This window comes from Elephas maximus, chromosome 4 (assembly GCF_024166365.1).
Source record: "Elephas maximus indicus isolate mEleMax1 chromosome 4, mEleMax1 primary haplotype, whole genome shotgun sequence".
Classification (NCBI taxonomy): Eukaryota; Metazoa; Chordata; class Mammalia; order Proboscidea; family Elephantidae; genus Elephas; species Elephas maximus.
In genome coordinates, this window is record NC_064822.1 from 122,693,520 (window position 1) to 122,707,805 (window position 14,286).

Consider the following 14,286-nt stretch of genomic DNA (forward strand, 5'->3'; position numbering starts at 1 on the left):
CATAGTAAGAAAATTTTGGTTTTTCAAAGAGTCATTAGTATTGTTTTGAATTAATTAATTTCAATTTTAAATGCATTTCCTCAACTATATATAAGAAATAGGAAAGACTAAGACAAATGATTTTGAGTCACTCATGCTAAAGTTAATAAAAAATTAAATTTCAAAAGTTGGCTACATATGAGTCGGAACTGACGCGACAGCACGGAGTTTGGTTTGATAACACATTAAGAAGCCCTAGTGGGGCAGGGGTTAAAGCACTTGGTTCCCAAACAAAAGGTCTGTGGTTCCAATCGACCAATCCAACCCACCAGACATCTGGGAGAAAGATGTGGCAGTCTGCTATCATAACCGAATTAGAGTCTAGGAAACCCCACGGGGCAGTTCTACTTTGTCCTAAAGGGTCACTACGAGTCAGAATGATGGTAATGGGTTAATACATAAAGCTTATGCCATAGGAACTCTCAAGTTTCCCAGAAATTATGTAATAGGCACAAAGATCCAAGCTGATGTTCTGGGAGCTCCCTACTACCACCTCACCTGCCACCTTTACCCATCCTCGTTTTATCAGGAGGGGGGGGTGGATTTATTTAGTTTACAAAGTACTTGTGTTACAAGGGCCTCCTCATTTTACGAATATTGCCTCCAAGGACAATCTCAGAGGTCATTATTTTCATCAGCACATGCTGTCTGGAGGTGTTATTTTCTTCAGCTTCTACCTCTTCCCTGATCAGGCTTTACCTTTACCTTTCTCTACTTTCTGCTTCGTAGTTGCGAAACTTCTTGGGCAAAAGCAGGCTGACCTGAATCTTACGAGTCGCACAGATGCAAACTTTTCTAGGTAGCTTTTGCCTCATATTTATTTGGCACTTCAAACTCTATGAAGGTTTTATACCTGTTCATCATTTGAGCTTCAAAACGCTCTGATTTTAGTAGGGCATTCATTCATCCAATAAATATTTACTGATCGCCTACCGTGTGACAGCCGCTACTCTAGACTGGAGAATACAGCAGGAAACATAACGGGAAGAAAAAAAAGCCCAAGCCTTCTGGAACTTTCCTTTTAGTGGGGACAGACAGGCGGTAATAATTAGGGGGCGGGGCAGATCGCGTAGAGCCTCGTAGGAGATTGCTGGAATTTTGGCTTTTACTGTGGGTGACATGGGAAGCCAGAGGAGGGTTTGGGGGGCAGGTTAAATTTTACTCCCCATTTTACAGATTGGGAAAATAAGGGGCTACTCCTCAGTAAGTGCACCAGCAGCGCTCTGAACAAGTCTAAGCAGGGACTGCAATTTAGGTCTTCAGAACAATAGAAAAAAAAAGAGGTGGGTGGTGTTTGGCGCGGATTTGAGGGGGCAGAAACGAAGAGGAAGAAGATAAACAAGATTAATCCAAAAGGATGGAAACAATTTACACCGAAATACAATTTAACACAAACATACTCAAAGACATACGCCAAGGTGTAGCCGTGGACTCGGGTCATGCACCTGTCAAGGAAATGGAAATGACTCTACGCCGCAACCGAAATCCTCCGCTCCCTGCGATGCCATAAACTGGGCTGGAGAAAGCGCTCCCCGCCCGGAACTGGGCCTGCCCCGAGCACGGCCCCGCCCCCGGCCCCGCCCACCCGCGGTTCGCCGCCCCGGTTGGCCGTGGCGGGGGCGGCGGCCTCGGTGCCCGGAAGTGCGGTTGACGTGTCCCCCTCGCGCTCGGAATTGTGGGCCACTCGGCTAATGGCGTCTGCGAGTCTTGGGGGCCCTGGGAGCAGGCACTGAAGCTTCCTGCCAGGTTGGCTGGTGACGCCCGGTGTGACCGGGCCCCGCGGTAGCGGGAGGACTTGCCCGTCTTGGGGGTTCCTCAGCCAGAGCCGGCGGAGCGTAGCGGGGTTTCGGGGGGCGCCTCGGAGAGGAACCCGAGGAGTTGAGAAGAGGCTGCGGGGGGCGCTCGGGCGCACTTCGGGCTCGCAACCCAGGCCCGGAGGAGCCCAAGAGGCTAGCCGGGGAAGGACCGAAGGCGCCTGGAGGGAGCTGCTTGTCGCCCCAAGAGCTGACAGTGTCGGAGTTCGTTTGCCCGCTCAGACATTGGCTCGGATCATGTCAGGCACCAACAGCCCCGAGGCGGTGAAGAAGCTGCTGGAGAATATGCAGAGCGATTTGCGGGCCTTGTCACTGGAGTGCAAGAAGAAATTCCCACCTGTCAAGGAGGTAAGTTTCGGCCGACGTCAGGAGAAGGCGCCGTGACCATACCTGGTCCTGACAGACTCAGCTCTTCACCCGTAGTCTACGGTCATGTTGAATTTTTTCATTCGTCCCTCACCTGTACAGATTTGCCAGTTTGGGGGAGGTCCGCAAGCGCTTTTTATAATTTTGTAGAAGTCTGAGGCGCTGTGATTTTCTCTATCCTGGCCTCCCAGTTCAGGAATGAAATTCGTGGAGTAAGCTTATTCAGGTGGATAGTACACTTTTTTGCCCTTTTCCAAACTCGAAAGGGGCCAAACCAGGAATGAAAAACTTAGTGTTTCTTTGTTACCTAAAAGTTACTATCTATTGTCGTGGTGAAACCTGTGCTCCACATAGCTGTAGTATAACACTCAACTGGAAACAGCTCTCCTTGTCCTGCGCAAGTAGTTTAACTCTGTATTAGTCCCATAGAGTATTAATAAACTATCCATAGCCATCTAATTTAGGACAAATTTCGAAGACCGGGTAACAATTTTAAGCCTGTGTTAAGAGCAATGCTGTACATAGTGGGAAGTTTGGACTTGGAGAAAGCGAATGCATTTCAATTTAAGTTAAAGCAAGGCATCCTACTTAATTAACCTCCTTGTGCTTCATTTTTCTTTCAGCTGTAAAATAGGGCTAAAGGGTAGTTTTATAAAATTATGAGAAAGTCTTCAGAGCAAAAATGGTTATTAGAGAGGCTGTAGTTAATATATACAAATTAAATTCTCCAAATATTTTCTGAATTGAAATTTTCAATGTTTGGTCACTATTGTTTTTAAGATACTGCCTTAATTGTTTTTTAAGATACTGCAATGATATTTTTGTGAAAGTAATTAGTTTATTATTTTTACTTAATGTAGTTTGATGTATCTGTACATTTCATTTGCTACTTGCCCTAAGAATTCACCAAAGTAATTTTTTATTTTCATACTTACTTAAATGTTTCACGTTTATTATTATAAAGATTCTCTAATTAGAAATTAACCATTAAAGTTTGGATGTTGGCTACTAAGGAATGTTAACTTTTGTGTAATTACTTTGGTCTCATCAGTCCTCAACAAATTTCCATATAACCCCCCAAAAAACCAAACCCGGTTGCTGTCCAGTGGATTCTGACTCATAGTGAGTGACCCTATAGGGCAGAGTAGAACAGTCCTGTAGGGTCTCCAGGGAGCAGCTGGTGGATTTGAACTGGGACTTTTTGGTTAGCAGCTGAGTTTTTAACCCCTGTGCCACCAGGGCTCCACATTTCCATATAGTATTTTTTAACAAAATACTAAGCAAATATTACTCAACAATGGAAACCAGTTGTACCACTTTTAGAAAGATGGCTGTTATGTTTTATTCAAAATGTTCAATAGTTTTGATAATGATTTTCAAAATTTTCTCTATCACATGGCTGTTGAAAGAACATGTAAACAAATAATTTTAAAGAAGTAGGCTGTTTTAAAGAATTTAAAGAATTTGGCTGTTAAAAATTGTTAGAACAATGCTTTCCTTTAAAAAATGTCAAGTGATTTTTTAATTTGAACAATAATGTATAGAATGGACTGTTCCCAGTTCCTAAAACTCATATAAGTAGTGGGGATTCCCTATATTAATATTATAGGTCTTTGTGGGCCAGCTGGGAAATCTAATTGCTCTTTATTACAGTATTTCTATGGGAAAATGCATTCAGAGTTCCAAGCAGGTAACTTAAAATGAATTTTTGAAATTCAGCCTTTTCTAATTTTGAGACTTTTGATAAAGCTCATTATCTTTTACTTTATCACTGGCTAAAGAGATATTTAGTAATGTACCTAGTCTTTGAGGCAATGGCAAAAGTAATTCTTGATGTGATTATCTCTGGTACTTAATTTTGTAAATAGTAGATGCTCAGTAAAAATTTCTTGAATGAAAAAACCTTGAGTCTTTAACCAGTTGCACTTCTGGTATGTTTGAGGGCTCTATTTTAGGAATTGAAAAATGATCTTGACTTGTGTCACAGGTTTAAAACAAAAATGAAATAATTAGCCTAACAGTAACTTTTTTTTTTAGAAGAAAGCCTTGACTTTCAAGAAATATTTTTGTTGAATTAAGCTTTTCCTAGTAATTAAATAAATGCCAAATTTTTACTTTTGTTCTTTAAGGAACTGGTGAATTTTGTTTTTGGTTTTTTTGGGGGAGGGTGCTAGGTGAAGCCTAAGGAAAAGTCTTACCGTGAGTATAATAAGAAGCTTTCCATTTATAGATTTGTTGTCAAGTTAAAATGCTTCCAGTGTTGTCATAGGTATTACCAGAAAAACACACATTCTATACTGTTCATGAGGCTACTCAAGAACCTAATACAATAGAATTTAAAACTTATTCTAATTGCAAATGTGCTTTGGAAGGGATGGCTTATTAATAATTTTTAAATAAGGAAGAATTGAGTAAGATTAGCCTTTACTTCAGGTTTTTAGTAGTTTCTTCTTTTTTGGCCATAATGCTTGGCTATAATCTTTGTTTTTGTTTTTTTAGTTTTTCATTAAAAAATTTATACACAAGTTGTTTTGTGACATCGGTTGCAATCCCCACAATGTATCAGCACTCTACCCCTTTCCCTTTCCACTCTGGGTTCTCCGTGTCCATTCTCCAATTTTCCTGTCCTTTCCTGCCTTCTTTGCTTTTGGGCAGGTATTGCCCATTTGGTCTCCAGTACTTGATTGAACTAAGAAGCGTGTTCCTTCTGGTGTTATTATTTGTTTTTATAGGTCTGTTTAATCTTTGGCTGAAAGGTGGACTACGGGAGTGGCTTCAGTTCTGAGTTAGCAGGGTGTCCAGGGGCCATAGCCTTGGGGGTTCTTCTAGTCTCTGTCAGACAAGTAAGTCTGGTCTTTTTTTGTGAGTTTGAATTTTGTTCTACTTTTTTCTCCCACTCTGTCTGAGACCCTCTCTTCTGATCCCTGTCAGAGCAGTTGGTGGTGGTAGCCGGGCACCATCTAGTTCTTCTGGGCTCAGGCTAGTGGAAGCTGTGGTTCATGTGGTCCATTAGTCCCCTGGACTAATATTTTCCTTGTGTCTTTGGTTTTCTTCATTCTCCTTTGCTCCAGATGTGATGGGACCGATAGATGTATTTTAGATGGCTGCTTACAAGCTTTTAAGACCCCAGACACTACTCACCAAAGTAAGATGTAGAACATTTTCTTTATGAACTAAGTTATACCAGTTGACCTAGATGTAACCCTGAGACCATGGTCGCCAGCCCTCAGCCCTTGTAACTCCATCCCTTAAGGTGTTTGGATGTGTCTAGGAAGCTTCTGTGACTTTTTTTGATCAAGCAATGCTGACTTCTTATATTGTGTGTTGTCTTTTCCTTTACCAAATGGCAGTGGGTTACTATTTAGTTAGTGATTTCCCCTCCCCAGATCTCCTTTCCCTCATCAAATTTTTTTTTTTTTTATCTGTGTGTAAACCTTTTCTTGGGTTTTTATGATAGTTGTCTCATATAATATTTCTCTGTTCGTGATTCAGTTATTTCACTCAGCATAATGTCCTCTAGATTCATCCATGTTGTGAGATGTTGCACGGATTCATCATTTTTCTTTATCATTGTGTAGTATTCCATTGTGTGTATGTACCATAATTTGTTTATCCATTCATCTGTTGATGGGCACTTAGGTTGTTTCCATCTTTTTGCTCTTGTGAATAATGCTGCACGGAACATGGATATGCATACGTCTGTTCGCGTGATGGCTCGCTCTTCTTTAGGATATATTCCTAGGAGTGGGATTGCTGGATAGTATGGTATTTCTATTTCTAGCTTTTAAGGAGGCGCCATATCTTTTTCCATAGTGGCTGTACCATTTTACATTCCCACCAGCAGTGCATAAGAGTTCCACCGCCCCTGCAACCTCTCCAACATTTGTTTTCTGTTTTTTTTATTAGTGCCAGTAATGTTGGAGCTCTGGTGGCAAAACGGTTAAGAGATTGGCTGCTAACCAAAAGGTCGGCAGTTTACATCCACCATCCGCTCCTTGGAAACCCTACGGGGCAGTTCTACTTTGTCCTTTAGGGTCACTGTGAGTCAGAACTAACTCAAGTCACCTAACAACAAATGTAGGGGTAAGATGGTATCTCATTGTAGTGTTGATTTGCATTTTTATATTGGCTGATGTTCCCAAGCATTTCCTCAAGCATTTCCTCACGCATCTGTTAGCCACCTGAATGTCTTATTTGACGAACTGTCTGTTTATATCCTTTGCCCATTTTTAAATTGAATTGTTTTTTGTTATTGAGGTGTTGAAGTATTCTATAGATTTTGGAGATTAGATGCTTGGTGGATATATCATACCCCCAATTTTTTTCCCAGTTTGTAGGTTCTCTCTTCACTCTTTTGGTGAAGTCTTTGGATGAACATAGGTGTTTCATTTTTAGGACCTCTCAGTTATGTTTCTCTTCTGATGGTACATTGTCAGTTATGGTTATAATTCTTTTTTAAAAATTAAAAATATGAATTTTTAAGTTTTCAAATCTGTAGATAAACAGAAGAAAAGAATACTGATAAAAGGACAGTGTCTCATTTACTGATATTTATTTCCTATCTGGATTTTTTTCGTAGTTTTTCATTTACAAATTTACCTTTTGCATATTAATTTTTTTGTGGTGGCCACAAATTTATTGTCATTTTATAATAAAGGCAGTGATTAAATACTAAGAGCAATAAATTCCTTCCTCTTTTTATCTGCCCATATTTCTTAGTTCTTAAATATAAATCATCATGCTTCGGCAGTGTAATTTTTTTAGTGCAAGTGTTATCAGTCAGCTTGTTCCAGGGTATTTTTCTTATGAAAACATTTTTTTTTCTTTGCCTTAAAAATTACTTTGAAGTAGTTGATCTTTTATGATCAACTTTATTGTAGTTGATCTTCAGTGGCCTTCAGAGACAGTGACCTTTGAAGGTTTCTGTTCATGTGCTCAATGAATACTAAAGTTTTGATCATCTCCTATTGTAGGCACTATGCTGTGAAAACAGTATAGGCTGGAGATGTGGTCAGAGAGAGTTTGTAATTCTTGATTTGGGTTTTACAAGATGAATAGAAATTAGCCAACAGGATAAGGAGGGGTTCATTTTAGGCAGAGGAAATAGTAAATGATGTTTGTATTTAACGCAAAATAAATTTCATGCTGAAGGTGATTGGGAGCCATTAAAGCTTTTTAAGAGGAGTACACGTAGTCCCCAAATTACGACAAGGTTCCGTATTCCATCATAAGTTGGTTCTGACGTAAGATGAGTACCTTATTTTTTTTTTGCTTTTATTATTATTGCCTTTTATTATCAGTATCTTTATAAATCTGATCTTATTTGTCTTTGAGGGTTGGAAACATTACATCTGAGGATGATAGCGGCATAGTACGAGCTGTGACATTGTATGTAGTTCATATTACTAACAATAAGATGTACAAAAAAAAGGCTGTTGTAAGTGCAGTTCATCCTTACTCGAATACGTTGTAAGTTGGGGACTACCCGTAATATGACCAGATTTCACATTTAATAACATTACCTTGACAATATTAGTAGGAAAAATTAGAGGGGATTGAAATTTGAGGCATTGAGACAAAATTTTTAAAACTAATCATTGTCTAGATTGAGGCATCAGTAGAGGTAGACATGAGATTGCTTGCAATGAGGTAGACAGGAGAGAATGAGAGGGTATGGATTGAAAATAAATGTAGAAGGTAAATTAATTACTAGGACTTGGTGACCTTTTTTATTTTCCGTTCCCCAGGCAGGGCCCTGAGAGGCTGACTGAATAGGCATTCTTTTTTTTTTTTAAATTGTGATAAAACATATACAGTTGTTGTTAGGTGCCATCAAGTAAGTTCCGACTCAGCGACCCTGTGTACAGCAGAACGAAACAGTGCCCGGTCCTGCTCCATCCTCACAATCATTGTTACGCTTGAGCCTATTATTGAAGGCACTGTGTCAATCCATTTCCTTCGTTGAGGGTCTTTGTTTTTGTTTGTTGACCCCCTACTTTACCAAGCAGGATATCCTTCCCCAGGGACTGGTCCCCCCTAATAATGTGTCCAAAGTATGTGAGACAAAGCCTTACCATCCTTACTTCCAAGGAGCGTTCTAGTTGTACTTCCAAGATATATTTACTTGTTCCTCTGGCAGTCCATGATATAGTCAACATTCTTCACCAGTACCACAATTCAAAGGTGTCAGCTCTTCCTAGGTCCTCCCTATTCATTGTCCAGCTTTTGCATGTATTTCTTTGTAATTAAATAAAGAAAAGTTATTTTCTTTTAGAAAGGAAAAGAGAGTTTCTACTATTCAGTGATTTTGATGTCATTCATGAGATAGTTAAAAGCACCCATTAAAGGAACTTCCTTCTTTCCTTTTGTATTTTACTCTTCCTTTTAAAGAAAATTGATGAATATGTCATTTTGAACTTTTATATTTTATTTTTATTGTGCTTTAAGTGAAAGTTTACAAATCAAGTCAGTCTCTCACAGAAAAATTTATATACACCTTGCTTTATACTGCTGTGTACTCCTAGTTGCTCTCCGTCTAATGAGACAGCACACTCCTTCCTTCCACTCTCTATTTTCATGTCCATTTAGCCAGTTCCTGACCCGCTGTGCCCACTCATCTTCCCTCCAGACAGGAGCTGCCCACGTAGTCTCGTGTGTCTTTTGATCCAAGAAGCTTACTCTTCACCAGTATCATTTTCTATCCCATAGTCCAGTCCAATCCCTGTCTGAAGAGTTTGGCTTTGGAAATGGTTCCTGCCTTGGGCTAACGGAAGGTCTGGGGACCATGACCTCCAGGGTCCTTCTAGTCTCAGTCAGACCATTAAATCTGGTCTTTTTACAAGAATTTGAGGTTTGCACCCCACTGCTCTCCTGTTCCTCAGGGGTTCTCTGTTGTGTTCCCTGTCAGGGAAGTCATTGATTGTAGCCAGGCACCATCTAGTTCTTCTGGTCACAGGCCAGTGTAGTCTCTGGTTTATGAGGCCCTTTCTGTCTCCTGGGCTCATAGTTACTTTGTGTCTTTTGTGTTCTTCATTCTCCTTTGCTCCAGGTGGGTTGAGACCAATTAATGCATCTTAGATGGCCACTTGCTAGCGTTTAAGACCCCAGACACCACTCTCCAAAGTGGGATGCAGAATGTTTTCTTAGTAGATTTTATTATGCCAGTTGACTTAGATGTCCCCTGAAACCATGGTCCTCAAGCCCCTGCCCCTGCTACCCTGGCCATTGAAGCATTCAGTTTACTCAGGAAACTTCTTTGTTTTTGGTTTAGTCCGTTTGTACTGACCTTTCCTGCCTTGTGTGTTGTCTTTCCCTTCACCTAAAATAGTTCTTATCTACTATCTAATTAGTGAAAACCCTTCTCCCTCCCTCCCTCCCCGCTCTCATAACCATCAAGAATATTTTCTCTGTTTAAACTGTTTTTCGAGTTCTTATGATAGTGGTCTCATACAATATTTGTCATTTCGCAACTGACTAATTTCACTCCATATAATGCTTTCCAGATTCCTCCATGTTATGAAATGTTTCACGGGTTTACCATTGTTCTTTATCGATGTGTAGTATTCCATTGTGTGAATATACCATAATTTATTTATCCAGTCATCTGTCGATGGGCACCTTGGTTGCTTCCATCTTTTTGCCATTGTAAACAGTGCTGCAGTGAACATGGGTGTGCATATATCTGTTCATGTAAAGGTTCTTATTTCTCTAGGATATATTCCAAGGAGCGGGGTTGCTGGATCGTATAGTAGATCTATTTCTAGCTTTTAAAGGAAGTGCCAAATCAATTTCCAAAGTGGTTGTCCCATTTTACATTCCCACCGGTAGTATATAATTGTTCCAGTCTCGCCAACATTTATTATTTTGTGTTTTTTGGATTAATGGCAGCCTTGTTGGAGTGAGATGGAATCTCATTGTAGTTTTGATTTGCATTTCTCTAATGGCTAATGATCGTAAGCCTTTCCTCATGTATCTGTTAGCTACCTGAATGTCTTCTTTAGTGAAGTGCCCGTTCATATCCTTTGCCCATTTTTTATTTGGATTATTTGTCTTTTTGTAGTTGAGTTTTTGCAGTATCATGTAGATTTTAGAGATCAGATGCTGATCAGAAATGTCATAGCTAAAAACTTTCTCCCAGTCTATAGGTAATCTTTTTACTTTTTCGGTGGAGTCTTTGGATAAGCATAGGTGTTTCAGTTTTAGGAGCTCCCAGTTATCTAGTTTTTCTTCTACATTCTTTATAATGTGTTGTATACTGTTTATGCCATGTATTAGGGCTCCTAGCTTTGTCCCTATTTTTTCTTCCATGATCTTTATCGTTTTGGATTTTATATTTAGGTCTTGGATCCATTTTGAGTTCGTTTTTGTGCATGGTGTGAGGTATGGGTCTTGTTTCATTTCTTTGCAGATGGTTATCCAGTTATGCCAGCACCATTTGTTAAACAGTCTTTTCCACATTTAACTGACTTTAGGCCTTTGTCAAATCATAGCTGCTCATATGTGGATGGATTTATATCTGGATTCTCAATTCTGTTCCACTGGTCTATGTATCTGTTGTTCTACCAGTACAGGCTGTTTTGACTACCTTGGCAGTATAATGGGTTCTAAAATCAGGTAGAGTGAGGCCTCCCACTTTGTTCTTCTTTTTCAGTAATGCTTTACTTATCCAGGGACTCTTTCCCTTCCATATGAAGTTGGTGATTTGTTTCTCCGTCTCATTAAAAAATGTCATTGGAATTTGGATCAGAATTGCATTGTATTTACAGATGGCTTTTGGTAGAATAGACGTTTTTACAGTGTTAAGTCTTCCTATCCATAAGCAAGGTATGTTTTTCCATTTATGTAGGTCTCTTTTGGTTTCTTCCAGTATTGTAGTTTTCTTTGTATAGGTCTTTTACGTCTCTAGTAAGATTTATTCCTAAGTGTTTTATCTTCTTGGGGGCTACTGTAAATGGTATTGTGGCGATTTCCTCTTCAGTGTTCTTTTTGTTGGTGTAGAGGAATCCAACTGATTTTTGTATGTTTATCTTGTATCCTGATACTCTGCTGAACTCTTAGTTTCGGTAGTTTTCTTGAGGATTCTTTAAGGTTTTCTGTGTGTAAGATCATGTCATCTACAAATAGAGACACTTTTACTTCTTCTTTACCAATCCATATGCCCTTTGTCTAGCCTAATTGCTCTGGCTAGGACCTCCAGCACAATGTTGAATAAGAGTGGTGATAAAGGACATCCTTGTCTGGTTCCCGATCTTAAGGGGAATGCTTTCAGACTCTCTCCATTTAGGATGATGTCGGCTGTTGGCTTTGTATAAATGGGTTTTATTATGTTGAGGAATTTTCCTTCCATTCCTATTTTGCTGAGAGTTTTTATCATGAATGGGTGTTGAACTTTGTCAAATCCTTTTTCTACGTCAATTGACAAGTTCTTGTCTTTTGTTTTATTTATATGATAGATTACATTAATTGTTTTTCTAATGTCGAACCATCCTTGCATACCTGGTATGAATCCCAGTTGGCCATGGTGAATTATTTTTTTGATAAGTTGTTGAATTTTATTGGCTAGAATTTTGTTGAGGATTTTTGCATTTAAGTTCATGAGGGATATACATCTGTAATTTTCTTTTTTTGTGGTGTCTTTACCTGGTTTTGGTATCAGGGATATGCTGGCTTCATAGAATGAGTATTGTAGTATTCTGTCCTTTTCTATGCTCTGAAATACCTTTAGTAATAGTGGTGTTAACTCTTCTCTGGAAGTTTGGTAAAACTCTGCAGTGAAGCTGCCCGGGTCAGGGCTTTTTTTTTGTTAGGAGTTTTTTGATTACTTTTTCAATCTCTTCTTTTGTTATGGGTCTATTTGGTTGTTCTACCTCTGTTTGTGTTAGTTTAGGCAGGTGGTGTGTTTCTAGAAATTGATCCATTTCTTCCAGGTTTTCAAATTTGTTAGGGTACAATTTTTTGTAGTAATCTGATATGATACTTTTAATTTCAGTTAGATCTGTTGTAATATCGCCTATCTCATTTCTTACTGAGGCTATTTGCTTGTCTCCTATTTTTCTTTTGTCAGTGTGGCCAGTGGTTTATCAATTTTGTGAAATTTTTTCGAAGAACCAGCTTTTGGTCTTGTTAACTCTTTCAGTTGTTTTTCTGTTCTCTATTTCATTTAATTCTGCCCTAATTTTTATTATTTGCTTTCTTCTGGTGCCTGAGGGTTTCTTTTTTTGCTCTCTTTCTATTTATTTAAGCTGTAGGGATAATTCTTTGATTTTGGACCTTTCTTCTTTTTGTATGTGTGCATTTATTGTTATAAATTGACCTCTGAGCACTGCTTTTCCTGTGTCCCAAAGGCTCTAATAGGAAGTGTTTTCGTTCTCATTAGTTTCTATGAATTTCTTTATTCCATCCTTGATGTTTTCTACAACCCAGTCGTTTTTGAGCAGGGTATCGTTCAGTTTCCAAGTGTTTGATTTCTTGTCCCTGCTTTTTCTGTTATTGATTTCCACTTTTATGGCCTTATGGTCAGAGAAGGTGCTTTGCAGTGTTTTGATGTTTTGGATTCTGCAAGGGCTTGCTTTATGACCTAATATGTGGTCTATTCTAGATCATTTAGAACTCTTAAGAAAGGTATAATAAAATTTTTGAAAATATTTCTTAATTCCATAGTGAATCACTGTGAGTACATTTCCCTGTGTTTAATTATTTTGTGGGATACTGTTTAAAGCAAGAAGTTAAAGACTCCTCTTCACACAGAGGACCTTTAATAAGTAGAAGGAAATCTGAGACTGAAGGTAACAATTCATAGAGGACAGTCTTAAAGATCTAGACTATGCCTGGGTATGCTGAAGTAACATTGCAGTGATTGGGGAACCCTGATTAACAGGTGTTGTCAGTAGAGATTGATAGTGAGAATTTCCAGCAACATCGGGTGCCTATGAGAATAAGATTTTTCAGTTTCAGAGTATTTTGACAATAGAAACTTGGTTGTAAAAAATGAGAAAGTATGGTTTTATTATATTTAAGGCAAAAAAAATAAATAGCTTTTCTGATGATTCCTCGAATTTAGGATTGAAAAGGCTGGTTATATATATTTTTTTAAAAATACTGCTCTGGAATGACAACTAAAAAAAAAAAATTCCTTGTTCCTTTTTTTTATGGTGTATGTGTTAAAATATTTGTTAAATATATGTATACATACATGAGCCAACTCTTGTTTTTCTAAGGAAATCAAAATAGTGTCTGGCAGATTTGAAATCCCTTACTGGAATAAAGCATTTAGCATGCTACAGAACCGATTTTGGTAACGGTTAATGTTTGACTAACTAGAATCCAGCAAGTCATGACAAATCACATTTGTATCTATGAAGGTTCAGTTTGATCAATCTCCGTTGACACTGAAGCAGAATAAAATATTGAATATTGGGCATATACAAGGTATACAGAGCCAGAGTAAGGAGGGGAGGGAGGGTTTAAACATTTGGAAATGAGGGTGGAAGAAGCCTCAGTGAGCACAGATTAACTTCACAGTTCTACCCAGAAATTGGAAACCCTGGTAGCATAGTGGTTAAGAGCTACTGACCAAAAGGTCAGCAGTTCTAATCCACCAGGCGTTTCTTTGAAACCGCATGGGGCAGTTCTACTCTGCCCTATAGGGTCCCTGTGAGTTGAAATTGACTCGACGGCAACGGGTTTTTTTTTTTTAAGTCAGAAATTTACCCAAGAGCATTTGAGATGGAGTGTGTATTATAAATTAATAATTTTAATGTTCTTTAATTCACTTTTTACAGTAGTAAACTTACTACTGTAAATTTTGTACATCTTCAAAGTATATCCACAATCTGACCGCTTCTTACCACCTAGGGCTCATCCACCATCATCTCTTGCTTTCATATTATTGCAGTAGCCTCCTAAATAGTCTGTTTCTTGTTCTCCCACCCCTTGCCCCCCATAGTCAATTTTCAACACAGCATTCAGAGTAATACTGTTAGATCCTAAATCAGATTGTGTAACTACTCTAGACAGAACCCATTGGTTTACCATCCCCTCTCAGAGTACTATATTAATAAAAGCCACA

The 14,286-nt window shown here is 38.8% G+C and overlaps 1 protein-coding gene across 3 annotated transcripts in view; it reads left to right on the top strand.

Moving 5' to 3' along the window:
- Nucleotides 1–1,717: 1,717 nt before the first annotated feature.
- Nucleotides 1,718–14,286, top strand: part of MON2 (MON2 homolog, regulator of endosome-to-Golgi trafficking) — a 114,896-nt gene continuing 102,327 nt past the window's right edge. For 2 of the 3 annotated variants that reach the window (XM_049883760.1, XM_049883761.1), the window contains exon 1: nt 1,718–2,201. In XM_049883760.1, the coding sequence (XP_049739717.1) occupies nt 2,091–2,201 (111 nt within the window). In that variant the 5' untranslated portion in view covers nt 1,718–2,090. The remainder of the gene's footprint in view (nt 2,202–14,286) is intronic. The other variant, XM_049883762.1, reaches the window with a different exon arrangement.